The sequence below is a fragment of the Scyliorhinus canicula genome, chromosome 1, assembly GCF_902713615.1.
Source record: "Scyliorhinus canicula chromosome 1, sScyCan1.1, whole genome shotgun sequence".
NCBI classification, from domain to species: domain Eukaryota; kingdom Metazoa; phylum Chordata; class Chondrichthyes; order Carcharhiniformes; family Scyliorhinidae; genus Scyliorhinus; species Scyliorhinus canicula.
In genome coordinates this window covers 175361544-175375705 of record NC_052146.1, presented here as the reverse complement: position 1 = coordinate 175375705, position 14162 = coordinate 175361544, and the positions used below count along the sequence as shown (strand labels likewise).

At 50.7% G+C, this 14162-nt stretch overlaps 1 protein-coding gene across 1 annotated transcript in view; it reads right to left on the bottom strand.

Annotated features, from left to right (window-relative positions):
• Window positions 1-11405, bottom strand: part of LOC119962740 (centromere protein J-like) — a 168038-nt gene extending 156633 nt beyond the window's left edge. Inside the window, exon 1 of the mRNA XM_038790792.1 lies at window positions 11051-11405. Coding sequence (XP_038646720.1) covers window positions 11051-11357 — 307 coding nt within the window. The 5' untranslated portion in view covers window positions 11358-11405. The remainder of the gene's footprint in view (window positions 1-11050) is intronic.
• Window positions 11406-14162: the final 2757 nt, after the last annotated feature.

The window sequence follows — 14162 nt, the reverse complement described above, 5'->3', positions numbered from 1 at the left end:
TTGGATGGAGTGGGCATATTTGTTGGAGGTGTTGGGTCAGTTTGGGTTTGGCCAGGGGTTCATGGACTGTGTCTGGCTTCTATACAGGGCGCCGATGGCCCATGTGCAGACGAACAGGATGGGTTTGGGGTATTTCGGGCTACATCTCAGGACGAGGAAGGGGTGCCTGCTCTCCCCACTGCTTTGTACCTTGCCAATAGAGCTGTTCGCAACTGTACTTCGGAAGGCGAGGTGTTGGAAAGGGCCTGAGTGGGGTGTGGGGAGGCGGTGTTGAGCACATCATTGTATGCAGGTGATCTGTTACCACATATTTCCGACCTGGTTGTCAGCTTTGAAAGGATCATGGAGATCTTTAGGAAATTTGGCCAGTTTTGAGGGTACAAATTGAACATGATGAAGAGTGAGATGTTCCCAATCAATGATAGAGGGAAAGAGAGGAGGTTTGTTCCAGGTGGTGGGGGAGCGTTTTCGATATCTAGGAATCCATGGAGTGGGGAGCTGGGCCCAGCTACACAAATTGAACTTGGCACAACTGGTGAAGTGAATGAAAGTGGATTTGAAGAGGTGGGATATGTTGCCGTTGTAGTTAGGCTGGGTTAAAATGACGGTGCTATCCAGGCTCTTGTTCGTGTTCCAGAACCTCCCCATCTTTGTCCCCAAGTCCTTTTTCAGTAAGGTAAACAGGATAATTTAGGGGTTTGCAGCCACGGCGAAAACCCCATGGGTGAGGAGGGTATTTTTGGAGAGGGTGGGGTGGGGTCTGGCGTTGCAAAACGTGATCAATTATTATTGGACAGAGAACATCGCAATGTTGGGGCTGTGGAGGTGGGGGTCAGTGTGGGATGGATGGAGGCGGAGTCATGTAGGGGGACGAGTTTGAGAGTACTGTTGCTGGCACTTCCGATATCGCCAGTCAGGTACTCTGTGAGCCCAGTGATGGTTTCGGCGTTATGGGTGTGGAGCCAGTGCAGGCAACACTTCAAGTTGGAGGGCATGTCATTGTGGGCACCGATATGTGACAATCACAGGTTTGTGCAGGTCAACCTGGATACAAGGTTTCAGGGATGGCGGCATGCAGGGATAGAGTAGTTTAAAGGCTTCTTTGTGGGGGGGGTCGTTTGCGGGACTGGAGGTCTTGGAGGAGACGTACGAGTTGCCAAAAGGGAATAGGTTCCTGCAGGTGAAGGCTTTTGTGAGGAGAGAGGTGGCTTCCTTCCTGAGGTTGCGGCCTCATCGTGTTGCAGGACATGTTGTTATCGGAGCATTGGGGAAGGGAGGGTGTTGTATATCTACACCGAGTTGGTGGAGAGGTGGAGGAGCTCAAATGGGAGGAGGAGTTGGGTGGGGGGGGGGGGGGTCAACGTATCCTCATCATGTACAAAATTAAGCCTCATCCAGTTTAAGGTGGTGCATAGGGCCCATATGACGGTTGCGAGGATGAGCCGGCTTTTCGCAGGGGTGGAGGATAGGTGTAGGCGGAATGTGGGGGGACCCGCGAATGACTCCATATGTTTTGGGCGTGTCCAAAGCTGAGCGGGTTCTAGCAGGGGTTCTCGGACTTAATGTCTGAGATTCTGGGCGTGGGAGGTGGTCCCGAAGTGGGAAGAGGGGATATTTGGTGTGTCGGAAGATCCGGGAGTTCAGGTGGGGAAGAGTGGCTGATGAACTGGCCTTTGTCTCCCTGACAGCCTAGAGACAGTTCTTGTGTTGGCGGGAATCAGAGCCGCCGAAGGAGAGGGCTTGGGTGACTGACCTGGCAGGGGGAGGGATAAGGGTGAAAAATTAGAAAGGCGGGGTATGGTGGGGTGTACATAAAGGGGAGGAAGTTGGGGTCTTGTGGTTTGGGGTCATGTTAATGTTCATGTCTTATGATGATTTTATGTATACATGTAAAAAGCCTTGAATAAAAATATTTTAAAAAGGATTGGGAATCGCTCCCAGTGTGAGCACAAATCTAATCAAGTGCAATTCCACCCAACAGTCTCCCAAAAAGAGAATCCCGGCCCTTATGCATATTTAAGACTGAGATAGACAGTTTTTTGATCAGTAAGGGAATCAAGGGGAAAGGCAGGAAAGTGGACATGAGGAATGTCAGATCACCCACGTTCCTATTGAATTGTACAGCAGGCTTGAGGGACCGAATGCCCTACTCCTATTTCTTATGGTCTTCCGATCTAATTGTGGGTCTCCACTCATCACATCCTGCCAATGAGAAAAAGACCCATTTCTGCATGCTGTCTGATTTCTGCCAGCCAGCCAGTCTTCTATCCGCCCACACCCTGAACTTTTATTTTCTGCAATAATCTTTGCTATGCACCTTGTCAAATGTGTTCTGGCAATCCAAGTACAGCACGTCTATAGGTTCCCTTTTATCTACAGCACGTTTTACGGCTTCTGTATGCGTTACAGGTTCGGCACGCAAACTGAGGAACAGGATTGTTCGGAAACAGTCCCAGCATGTATCTACTATAAACAGCCAAATTACTAGAAGTCTGCACTACATATTTCATTTCTGATTCCCCTTCTCTAGACTTTCAGCACGTTCTACAACAGCAGAGTAATTTGTTTTCTTCTTGTTTGTGATCAAGATAACAATGCCAGGCAACAGTTCACCTTTCATGTTCCCATTCAGCGACCGCATTAAACAAGCACGGATCAGTTTCAAGCCCATCTATAATGCTCGAAAGTCAGTTAGAACAGAACCTTCTACTGCACTAATTGTATTCCTTTCAATTCTTTGTCAGGTAGCTTGTCACAGTGAGATTTGCTCATTGTTGTAAAATCTTCACTCAAAACAGTCCATTGTGCACAACTCTCAGAACATTTTCTACCTTGTTACCTTTCAGGTGTTAAATTTAATACTTTCAGTCCAGTACTGAAGCTTTATACAGTGCTTTTCATTAAATAAATGACTTTTGGAGTGTGGTCACTGTTGTTAGGTAGACAAACACAAAGGACATGGTCCACAAACATAATGAGATCAACAATGATTGTCTGTTTTAATTGGTAAAGATTGAGGGATAAATATTGGTTACATTCTATGAATCTAGAACGAGGGCACATTTAAAATGAAGTGGTCCCCCATTTCAGACGGAGATGAGGGGAATTTATTTTCTCAGAGGGTTGTTAGTCTTCGGAACTCCTTCACGAAGAGTAATGGGGGCTGGGTCACAGAATCTATTCAAGGCCGAGTTAGACTGATTTTTGATTAACCTGGGATTCAAGGGAGACAGGCAGGAAAGTGGAGTGCAGGCCACAATCAGGTCAGCCATGATCTTATTGAATGGCAGAGCAGGCTCGATGGGCTGAATGGCCTACTCCTATTTCTTATGATGCTTTGATCAAAAACCAAGGAATAGATGAGGAAAATAAGTGGCACTACTGTTTCAAGGGACTAAACATTCCACCTGTTCCTGTGTTCCTATGAGGTCTGCTAAAGTAAGGATCACCAGTTTTTCCCTCTTTTCGGCTGCCAAAGCATGTGTGTCACAAAGGGTATAGTCTCACCTTTTGAACCATGACTGAGGACTCACACTGAAGCTCCAGAAAATATTGCCATTATTTCATATCTACTTTATTTCTAATCTATAAAACTAGAACCACTGCATCAAGAAAAGTGAACTTCTAGATCAAGTTTACAAAATGAACTGATTGCGCGATGCATGTTCATGATAGGATGAGTCCAAAAAAAGGTGGGCTCTATACTTTAAAGCTTTAAGTCTCTTCAAATAGGTCATACTAAAGATCCAGAGGCTGAAGAATGTTGAGACTGAATGTGGACCCTGACCTATATAAGAAATCCAGGTACGACGTACGGACAGCCATCAGGGATGCCAAAAGACAATACTGCATCAAACAAGAGTCCCAGGCCAACGACACAACCCACAATGTCTATGGCAGGGCTTACACGAGATCACAGGCTACAAAGCAAAGCCAGGTGGAATATCTGGGGCTGGAGCATCCCTCCCCAATGAACTGAACAAGATCTATGTCCGCTTTGAGCAGTCAGCCAATGCATCAGTGCCACCCGCCCCAACAGCCCTGGACACACCCATACCCACTATTACAGCCTCAGAGGTAAGAGCTGCCTTAGTGAATCCGCGGAAAGCGACGGGCCCCGACGGAGACCCTGGACTAGCACTCAGAGCCTGCACAAACCAGCTGGCGAGTGTATTCGCAGATATCTTCAACACCTCACTCCTCCGCTCCGAGGTCCCCACCTCCTTCAAGAAGACGATCATAATATCAGGACGATCATAATATCAGCACCAAAGAAGAACAAGGCAGCCTGTCTCAACGACTACCGACCAGTGACCAGACATCGGTTATCATGAAATGCTTCAGGCGGCTAGTCATGGGACGGATCAACGCCAGCCTCCCAGACGGTCTCGATCCATTGCAGTTCGCCTATCACTTCAACCGGTCCACAGCAGATGCTATCTCACTGGCTCTACAATCAACACTCAAACATCTCGACAACAAGGACATCTATGTGAGACTGCTGTTCATAGATTACAGCTCCTCATCAATGCCATTATCCCGACAAGACTTACAACCAAACTCTGCAATCTTGGACTTGACCCCTCCCTGTGCAGCTCCATACTCACAAAACGCAGTTACCTTCAGTAATCGAGACACAAACTCAGTGACGGACCTGGTGGACCTCTCTGCTCTCTTAAACAGATATCTTTGAATGATTATCGATGGGATTGGGTCAGTGTTGCACTACGAATGTCACAAGCTGGTTGAATGTACACGTATCTGGCACCGCTGGGTGTGTGAGACTCCAGATCACGAGAACATATGCTGTCCACAGGCCATCAGCAGTATGACCGCCTGGCACTCATTCCCCATGATATTGTTGGCCCAGAAGAAATAACGCATTTGTTCAGCATATTGGTTCCAATTTTCAACACTGGCGTCAAATGCACCTAATCACCCAAACAGAGGCATGGAGAATCAAAGAAATCCAAACCTGGGTCCAGACAATCGGGGCGGTGGCTCAGCCGAGTAGGTTGCAGCGTCGACAGCAAACCAGTTTACTCCTCATCGCCAGTTTAATAAGGACACGGGGAGTCAACACCGATTTGAAAACGAGAACAAAGTTTTACTAACAAACTAGATATGTATACTTCACGGTAGCCCCCTACCAGGTTCTTGCTTAGATGGCGCCTTCCTGGCCGACCTTATATACCCCGAGTAACTGGGATACCCTGCCCTGAGTGGGTAAGCTTGAATTCCACAAGGAGCACAGGGAAGACTACATGGGAGCGAGCAAGGGGAAGAAAATAACTATTGCTCTGATTTATTGTCACAGGTACCGAAGTACAGTAAAAAGTATTTTTCTGCGACCAAGGAAACGTACACAGAAAGTACCTAGTAGATAAAAAAGAATAATCAAGAGCAGCATAGGGCGTCATGAATAGCGTTCTTACAGGGAACAGATCAGTCCGAGGGAGACTCGTTGAAGAGTCTAGTAGCTGTGGGGAAAAAGATGTTCCTATGTCTGGATGTGTGGGTCTTCAGACTTCTGTGCCTTCTGCCTGATGGAAGGGTCTGGACGAAGGCAAAGCCTGGGTGGGAGGGGTCTCTGGCAATTATTCGGGTTTCTCCCGTACCCGGCGGGGCAGGGGGTCCCAGCGGGACGGAGTGGCGTGACCCACTCCGGCGTTGGGCCGCCCAAAGGTGCGGAATCCTCTGCACCTTCAGGGGCTAGACCGGCGCCGGAGTGGTTTGCACCCCGCCGGCCGCCGTGGAAGGCCTTTGGCGCCGCGCCAGCCAGGGCTGAAGGGACTCCGCCGGCCGGCGCGGGTCCGCGCATGCGCGGGAGTGGCAGCGGCTGCAGATGTCATCCCCGCGCATGCGCGGGGGGTGGGTTTCACCTTCGTCCCGGCCATCGCTAAGGCCTACACGGCCGACGCATAGGAAAAGAGCGCCCCCCACGGCACAGGCCCGCTCTTGGATCGGTGGGCCCCGATCGCGGGCCAGGCCACATTGGGGACACCCCCCGGGGCTAGATCGCCTCGCGCCCCCCCCAGGGCCCCGGAGCCCGCCCGCGCCGGCAGGTTCTGCCGGTAAGGGACCTAGTCCAATTTACGCCGGCTGGACCGGCATAGAATGAGCGGGACTTCAGCCCATCGCGGGTCGGAGAATCGCCGGGGGGGCCGATCGCACCGGAGTGGTGCGATTCCCACTCCAGCCAAATCTCCGGTGCCGGAGAATTCGGCAGCCGTCGGGGGCGGGATTCACGCCGCCCCCGGTGATTCTTCGACCCGGCGGGGGGGCCGGAGAATCCCGCCCATTGTCTGTCTTCCTGAGGCAGCAGAGGGTATATACGGAATCAATGTAGGGGTGGAAAGCTTGTGTGATGCTTTGGGCTGAGTTCACCACACTCTGCAGATTCTTGCGATCTTGGGCCGAGCAGTTGCCATACCAAGCTGTGATGCAGCCGGATAGGATGCTCTCTATGGCACATCGCTAGAAGTTTGTGAGACTCGATGCGATGCAGACGTGTCGAATTTCTTTAGCTTCCGTAGGAAGTAGAGATGTTGTTGGGCTTTCTTGACGGTTGCATCAACGTGAGTGGACCAGGACAGACTGTTGGTGATGGTGATCCCCAGGAACTTAAAGCTATCGACCACCTCCACTTTGGAGCCATTGAAATGAAATGAAATGAAAATCGCTTATTGTCACAAGTAGGCTTCAAATGAAGTTACTATAAAAAGCCCCTAGTCGCCATATTCCAGCGCCTGTTCGGGGAGACTGGTAGGGGAATTGAACCCGCGCTGCTGGCCTGCCACGGTCTGCTTTAAAAGCCAGCGATTTAGCCCTGTGCCTAACCAGCCCCATTGATGCATCGCCTCCAGCTCCCTACCGCAGCCCTACACCTTCTTGGTATTCACCGCCCAATAATAATATATCAGATTCGACAGCCAAATACCCTGGACTTCAGAAGACCACCGATTCCCCGTTTTGCAGGGGGCTAGCAGGGAGCCGTCATAGACCTCGCAGCTCTAGCTGCAGATACGGCCCCCAGCACTTCCGGGCCAGAGGCCGTGCATGCACACGGCGGCGGCCTGCAATGGCCGCGCCTTGCTCCATGGCGGACTCAGCCTGCAAATCTGGGCCGGCAAAATAGTGTCCCGCAGGGCAGCACGGTGGCGCAGTGGGTTAGCTCTGTTGCCTCACGGCGCCGAGGTCCCAGGTTCCATCCCGGCTCTGGGTCACTGTCCGTGTGGAGTTTGCACATTCTTCCCTGTTTGCGTGGGTTTCACCCCCACAACCCAAAGATGTGCAGGGAAGGTGGATTGGCCACGCTAAATTGCCTCTTAATTGGAAAAAATGAATGGGGTACTCTAAATTTTAAAAAATATATATAGTGTCCCGCATTGGCCGCTCACACACTCCAGACCGCCCGCACACATTGCCCCCAGCTCCGAATGAAGACCTGCCTGCCCGCCGATCGTCCCTCCCCCGAATGTGGCGGCCCAAACTGAGTCCACAGCTGCCACGCAAGGATCCCGGACGGTGAGACCACATGAGTCCCACGCCTTCAGGGATTCGGCCGGTCAGCAACGGAACATCGCGGGGCGGACCTTGGGCAATGGCCTGAGGCGGTGGATACTCGGCGCGGTGTACTCCAAGAGTACGCCAAGTCACGGGGGGCAGAGAATTTGAAAACCTGTGCCGCTTCAGATTTCAGCGCCAAAACGGATTCTCCGCCGCGTCGCCAAATACGATTTCGGGTCGGGGAGTGGAGAATTCAGCCCCTTGACTGTCGCCCTCTCTGAAGCGCTGTCTTCTGAATCCTCACTACCTTACCTGCACGGACAAGCGGCAAAATCAACCACTCCACCCTCTGTAAAAAATGCTTTCGGCAAGTGATGTGTTAGGCAGGTTGGTTTGATGTGGACTGCACTCGATGCAGGGAAGCTAGAAACAGACGACTAACACTGGAGAAAATCCAATACTGTTTTATTGAACGATAGAACTGATAAACATATTCAGCTGTGGGTCGACACTACACTGAACTGACTGGAGACCTAGTACTAGCCTGACCAGACTTACTAGCTACCGCATGGTGTTTGCACTGTCTAGCTCGGAGACTCTGACTGTCTCAGTGGCTGGGTCCAGAGAGAGCGGGAAACCTTGTGCCCTCTGGCTTTATAGTGGTAGTTTCCTGTCTGGTGATTGGCTGCACTGTACTGTGTGCTTATTGGTCATCCTGTGTGTCAATCACTGCCTGTCTGCATCTCATTATATACACGAGTGGATATTATGACAGCAAGACCGGTAAACACTGGAATAAAAATAAAAACTGCGGCAAAACATTCGTCTTTACTATCTGTACCCGGCCTGCCAATGATCGGGGGAGGCTGTCCCACCTCAACAGATCTGTCTTGACCCTGACCACCAGGCTCATAAAATTCAATTTATATAACCAGGCCCAATCCTGAGCCACCTGCACCCCCAGATACCTGAAGTGATACCAAGCCACTCCTGTCTGTGGCAGGGAGACCAAAAAGCACTCACTCTCCTCTGAATTCAATTTTTATACCAAAAAAATCCCCAAATCGCTTGAGCAGCGATTATATCCCCCATCGTGGAGACCGAGTTGGAAATATTTAACCGAAGGTCGTCGGCATATAGGCACACCCTATTCTCCACCCTATTCCCCCTCACTATCCCCCTCCACTTATCCAAGCTCCTCAGCGGAATGGCCAAGGGCTCTATCACCAGCTCAAACAAAAAGGGGGGACATGGGACACCCCTGTCTCGTTCCTCTATGCAGCTAAAAATATCCCGAGTTCACCTCATTCGTACGAACATTCACGTTCGGAACCTTGTATAACAATTTGACCCACGCCACAAACTTAGGCCCAACTCAAAACCACTCCAACACCGCAAACAAATAACCCACCCCCAAGATCAAATGCCTTCTCCGCCTCCAGTGTCATCACTACCTCCTGCTCCCCCTCTTCTGAAGGAGAGAGCATCTCATTTAACAAGCGCCGCACATTCAAGGCCAACTGCCTTCCCAACACCTGTAGAAGGTCTCCTCCAACCTAAGCACCAACACTTTGGTAAGAATCTTGGCCAATAACAGGGGTATTGGCCAATACGACCCACACTCCACCAGGTCCTTACCCTTTTTTAACAAAAGCAAAATAGATGCCTATCCCACCATCTCCGGAACCGCACCCCTAGCTACCACATCCTCAAATATCTCCACCAACAGCGGCGCAAGCCTGTCTGAAATCCTTTTATAAAATTCCACTGGGAACCCATCCGGCCCTAGTACTTTGCCCGTTTGCATTTTCCCTATCACCATCCGAACCTCCTCAATCCCCACTGGCTCCTCCAACCCTGCACGAGCCTCCTTTTCCACTGTGGGTCACTCCAAAAGCCCCCTCATATCCAACTCATCGCTGGGGGCTCCGACCTACACATCCTCTTGGAAAATGCCTCAAATGCCCTATTCACCTGCTCTGGTGCAACCACCCCATCCCGGACCTGAACAATCTCTTGCGAGGCCATCATGCAGGGGAGCTGTCCTGCCAGCAACAGGATCTCACGAGGCGTCGCAATCTGAATCCTGCCCATTGTGGGTGGAGTCAATATTTGGCAAATCTGCATATTAAAGCGAGGTAGCTAGTCTCACTCTAATATGTGCTCGCCTGATCTACCGAGACCCTGGGATCTACCCGTTTGCCTCAAAGACCTTAGAAGACTGCCTTTCAGTACTGGTCCCCACAAACAGGGATCAGTCAGAACTACACTTGGGGAGGGTCTCCTAGGCGGTGACCCTCTGGGCAGGGTGTCACCCTGGCACTATACATTCACCCTGGCCACTGTCAGCCTGCCACCACCATCTGGATGCCCAGGTGGTACTGACAGGGTGCCAGGCTGGCAATGCGAAGGTCCAGGCTTGCATTTTTCCCGCTCCAGGGATCAGGCCCAGGGGTGCCCTGTTCTTCTGAGATGGGGTGCAGTGGGTTCCCCGAGGACCCTATTTTAGGTTATTTGGGGCATTCGGGGGTCATGTCGGCGGGGGACCATTTAAAAATGGTATCCTGATCTCCTCCCGTACTGAAGATCTCTGGCGAGCTCCTCATTACAGGAAATGGGACTAAGTGAGGATTACAACAAAGTCCCGTTGGATAGCATGGTCTTTGTCGGTGTTGCAAACGCCGGGAAACACCTGGCTAAGCACGCTCAGCATGGGACTCTGTTGCTTCGGTTAGATTGGTCCAAGATCTCCTCCCATTTGAGCCAGGTGGAGATGCCTTGCCAGTGGCATCAAGGACATTCCAACTCCAATTTTGTGCAGCTCTAGTCCTTCCATGAAGCTGCTGCTGACATGTGCTTATCAGATTGTAACATTCTGCACAAGTGATTGCCCCAGGTGATCAAAGCCATGTTTGCCTGGACCACCACATATACACTTTGCTTCTAATGGGGTCAGAATGAGAGGGCCCTCAGATTTGTTGCTCTTGCTTGATTCCCACAGGTACAAGAAGTCATATTTGTTCATGTGATAATCAAGAAGCTCTCAGATCAAACAGTAGTAATCATCAATTGAAAGGGCTTCCAGTCCATTAATGTTCAGCACGTATGTAACAAAGTGGGTTTTGCTCTCTCCATGGCTATGGGTGGGCATCCTTCTCCTCTGCCCCATTATTAAACAACAAGATTAACTCATCAAACCAGTTTAGGTTCACTTTTGGAAAAATTCCCTATAAAAACAGTAATTGAACCAGCCTGGGCCTCATTATCTATTTCATGTGTTTAAAGTGAGTGCAAAAATATATTTCCCATGACAAAGTCTCATACTGCATTCCTAATGCCGTGCATTTAAACACTGAACTCTTTTCACAAAATGAATTAGAATCCAGCAACACAAATCACCACCTAACGTACTGACTCGCATTCCACATCCCTCAATCAGTATGACTTGCCTTTCACAATACAACATTTGCTTTGTTGATCCTCAGCTAAGAATATTTCCATTTACTTCAATTCTGAAATGCAACCTCTGTGAGTAACTAACCTGTATCTCGAGATGGATGCAGATGCGTGGTCGGAATAGGGTAGCTGTTAATCGGTGGTGAAGCTGATGAATTTTGCTGTGCGGACGATTGCACTATTTGGACCAGTGGAATGCAAAATGATCCTTTGGCGTTTGAAGAACTTTCATTAGCAGATGGACCAGGGAATTGAAAAGTAGTCGTACTGACCCCTGGAGGCAGGGTTGCAGTGATTCCAGTCAATGGAGATGAGAATCCTACTGGCAATGTAAACCCTGCAGTAAATACAAACATTACAGAAAGAATAAAAACATTGCATTTATATAACATTTTATTTATTGTAAGGTGCTGAAACACAGGCCAAAATGGAATCTGTTCCACTGGAACCTTAAAGGATGTGCTCTGAATAGATTTTTTTGAAAAATTGCAGGATGAGGGTGAGACATGAAAGACAGATTGAAGGCTCATTAGTCATTTGTGGTAAAATATTTCATGTCCTATTGAGGGAGAGATTCCAGCATCATTTATACAGGAATATTTGAAAAGGAAAAATACAAAGGCTACAGTGCTCAAGTTGAAGGGCTAGCACCAATGAGCTGAAGGGCCTTAAAGCTGTAATTTCCACGATTCTATGGGCACGATTTAATGGCGGTGTTGCACTTGAGCGAGAGTGCGACAAGGCCATAAGATCACGGGGGGCGGGGGGGGCGGGTCAGTCACCATGGGTCGAGTGGACAGGGTGTCCCAGTGCCCTCAGGTCCACTATACCACCACCTCCTGGTCATAACGGGGGCAACCCCAGCCCCTGTCTGTCCCATCAACCACCCACTCCCACTGACTGTAGACGCCTCTGGCTGTGCGGCTGAAGGCTATTGCGAATTGGGAATTGGCTCCCAAGTGGATTCCCATGGCTAGGTGTGCCATGTAGCATGTGGGGGTTATTGCCTAGCATCCCAATCCCGTGATGCCTGGACACTGTGCCTGAGCGCTGCAGGAAGCAACACCATGGACACAGTTGCCAACATCCAAACACACAGGGGCTGGGCCCCAGCACCGGGGACATCTCTGCAACCAAAGGGTGGGTGGGTGCACCAGTGAGGGAACCAGCGCCCGATCCAGGTAACATTACGTGTAGGTATCTGGGGTACAGGCTGTGGGGGTCCCATGATGAAAGACACCGCTGGTCGCCAGTCTCACACCCTCTCCAATTCCTTACAGATATTACATGAGATGGAGGATATCTTGGAGCCTGTGGTGCTGCTGGCAGGTCAGGCGGCCAGACGCCGGACAGACGCCGGACAAGGCATTGGCCGCAGCATCAACAGGGGTTTGAAGCAGCAGCCCATTGGCAGGGTCCAAACCACAACCTGGGGATGCAGCCACGCATCAGGCCAGGGAGGGACCCACGGTCTACAGGCATCACTGATCTTTCAGAGAGATGATGGACAGTGTGTGCCACAGGAGGCTCCGCCTCAACAAGGAGATGGTGCAGCACTTTAACCATGTTCTTGCAGACTTGGCTCCATGTGGAGGAGGAGAATACCCGCTCCCGGTGGCCATCAAGGTCACCGCAGCCCTGAACCTTTCTGCCTCAGGATCATTACTGGGCTTGAGCTGGGACGTGTGACATCTCACAAGCTACAGCCCACAAGTACATCCTGAGCAGCTAAATATACATCAACTTTGACATGGACTAGGCCCAACAAGATGCCCGGGCATCAGGATTCCCCGCCAACGTAGGGATGCCCCAGGCCCTGCAGCTAATAGATGGCATGCATGTCACCCTGCGCACATCGGGCCATCATGGGAATGCCCGACATCAACAGGAAGGATTTCCACTCCCTGAACATCCAGCTCGAGTACAACTACCATATGAAGATCATGCATGTGTGTGCACCCTTCCCAGGGAGTTTGCACGACAGCTACATCCTGGGGCAGTCAGACATTCGCGGCCTCTTCGAGGACCACCCCAGGATGGTTAATTGGCTCTTGGGGAATAAGGGGTACCCGTTGAGGACCTGGCTAATGGCTGCAGTATTGACGCCAGTGACCGATGCAGAGACCCGAGACAACAAGGTCTAATGCGGCCACCCAAGCTGTCATTGAGCGGTGCATCAGATTCCTTAAATTGCGGTTCCGATGCCTCGCCCACTCTGGTGATACGCTGCAGTATACCCCACAGAGCGTTGCCCACTTTGTGGTACTACATATATTTGTATGACCATTTCTACGTTAAAATGGTCCATTTTCAGTTCATGTAAAAAGAAATGTTTCAATATTCTGGTTAGAAACATTCCATTGGCATAACTGAAATCAAAGGCATCAGGTTTAAGACATGGCAACAACCCCTAACAACCCAAGCACAGTCCCACAATTCTTCAACAACCTGGCACAGCAGCAGGGCAATGTGGAGGGAGAGGAACATTTGGCCACCTCGGAGGAGTAGGACGAGGAGGCGCTGGAGCAGGGTGGGCTTGAGCATGAGCCTGAGGAAGACCCAGAGGACCAGCTGGATGATGGAGGACAGACGGCAATGGCAAGGGTCCAGAAGGCCAGGGAGACCCTCATCCTCGCCCGCTTCATATAGGACATGGCCTTGTCCATCATCGCACCCCTCCCCCCTTCCCCATAAGACCATAAGACATAGGAGCAGAATTATGTCATTCAACCCATCGAGTCTGCTCCGCCATTCCAGCATGACTGATATATTTCTCATCCCCATTCTCCTGCCTTCTCCCCATAACCCCTGATCACCTTATTAATCAAGAACCTGGTCTCGGTCTTATGGGCAGCACGGTAGCATGGTGGTTAGCATAAATGCTTCACAGCTCCAGGGTCCCAGGTTCGATTCCCGGCTGGGTCACTGTCTGTGCGGAGTCTGCACGTCCTCCCCGTGTGTGCGTGGGTTTCCTCCGGGTGCTCCGGTTTCCTCCCACAGTCCAAAGATGTGCGGGTTAGGTGGATTGGCTATGCTAAATTGCCCGTAGTGTCCTAAAAAGTAAGGTTAAGGGGGGGGTTGTTGGGTTACGGGTATAGGGTGGATACGTGGGTTTGAGTAGGGTGATCATGGCTCGGCACAACATCGAGGGCCGAAGGGCCTGTTCTGTGCTGTACTGTTCTATGTTCTATGTTCTA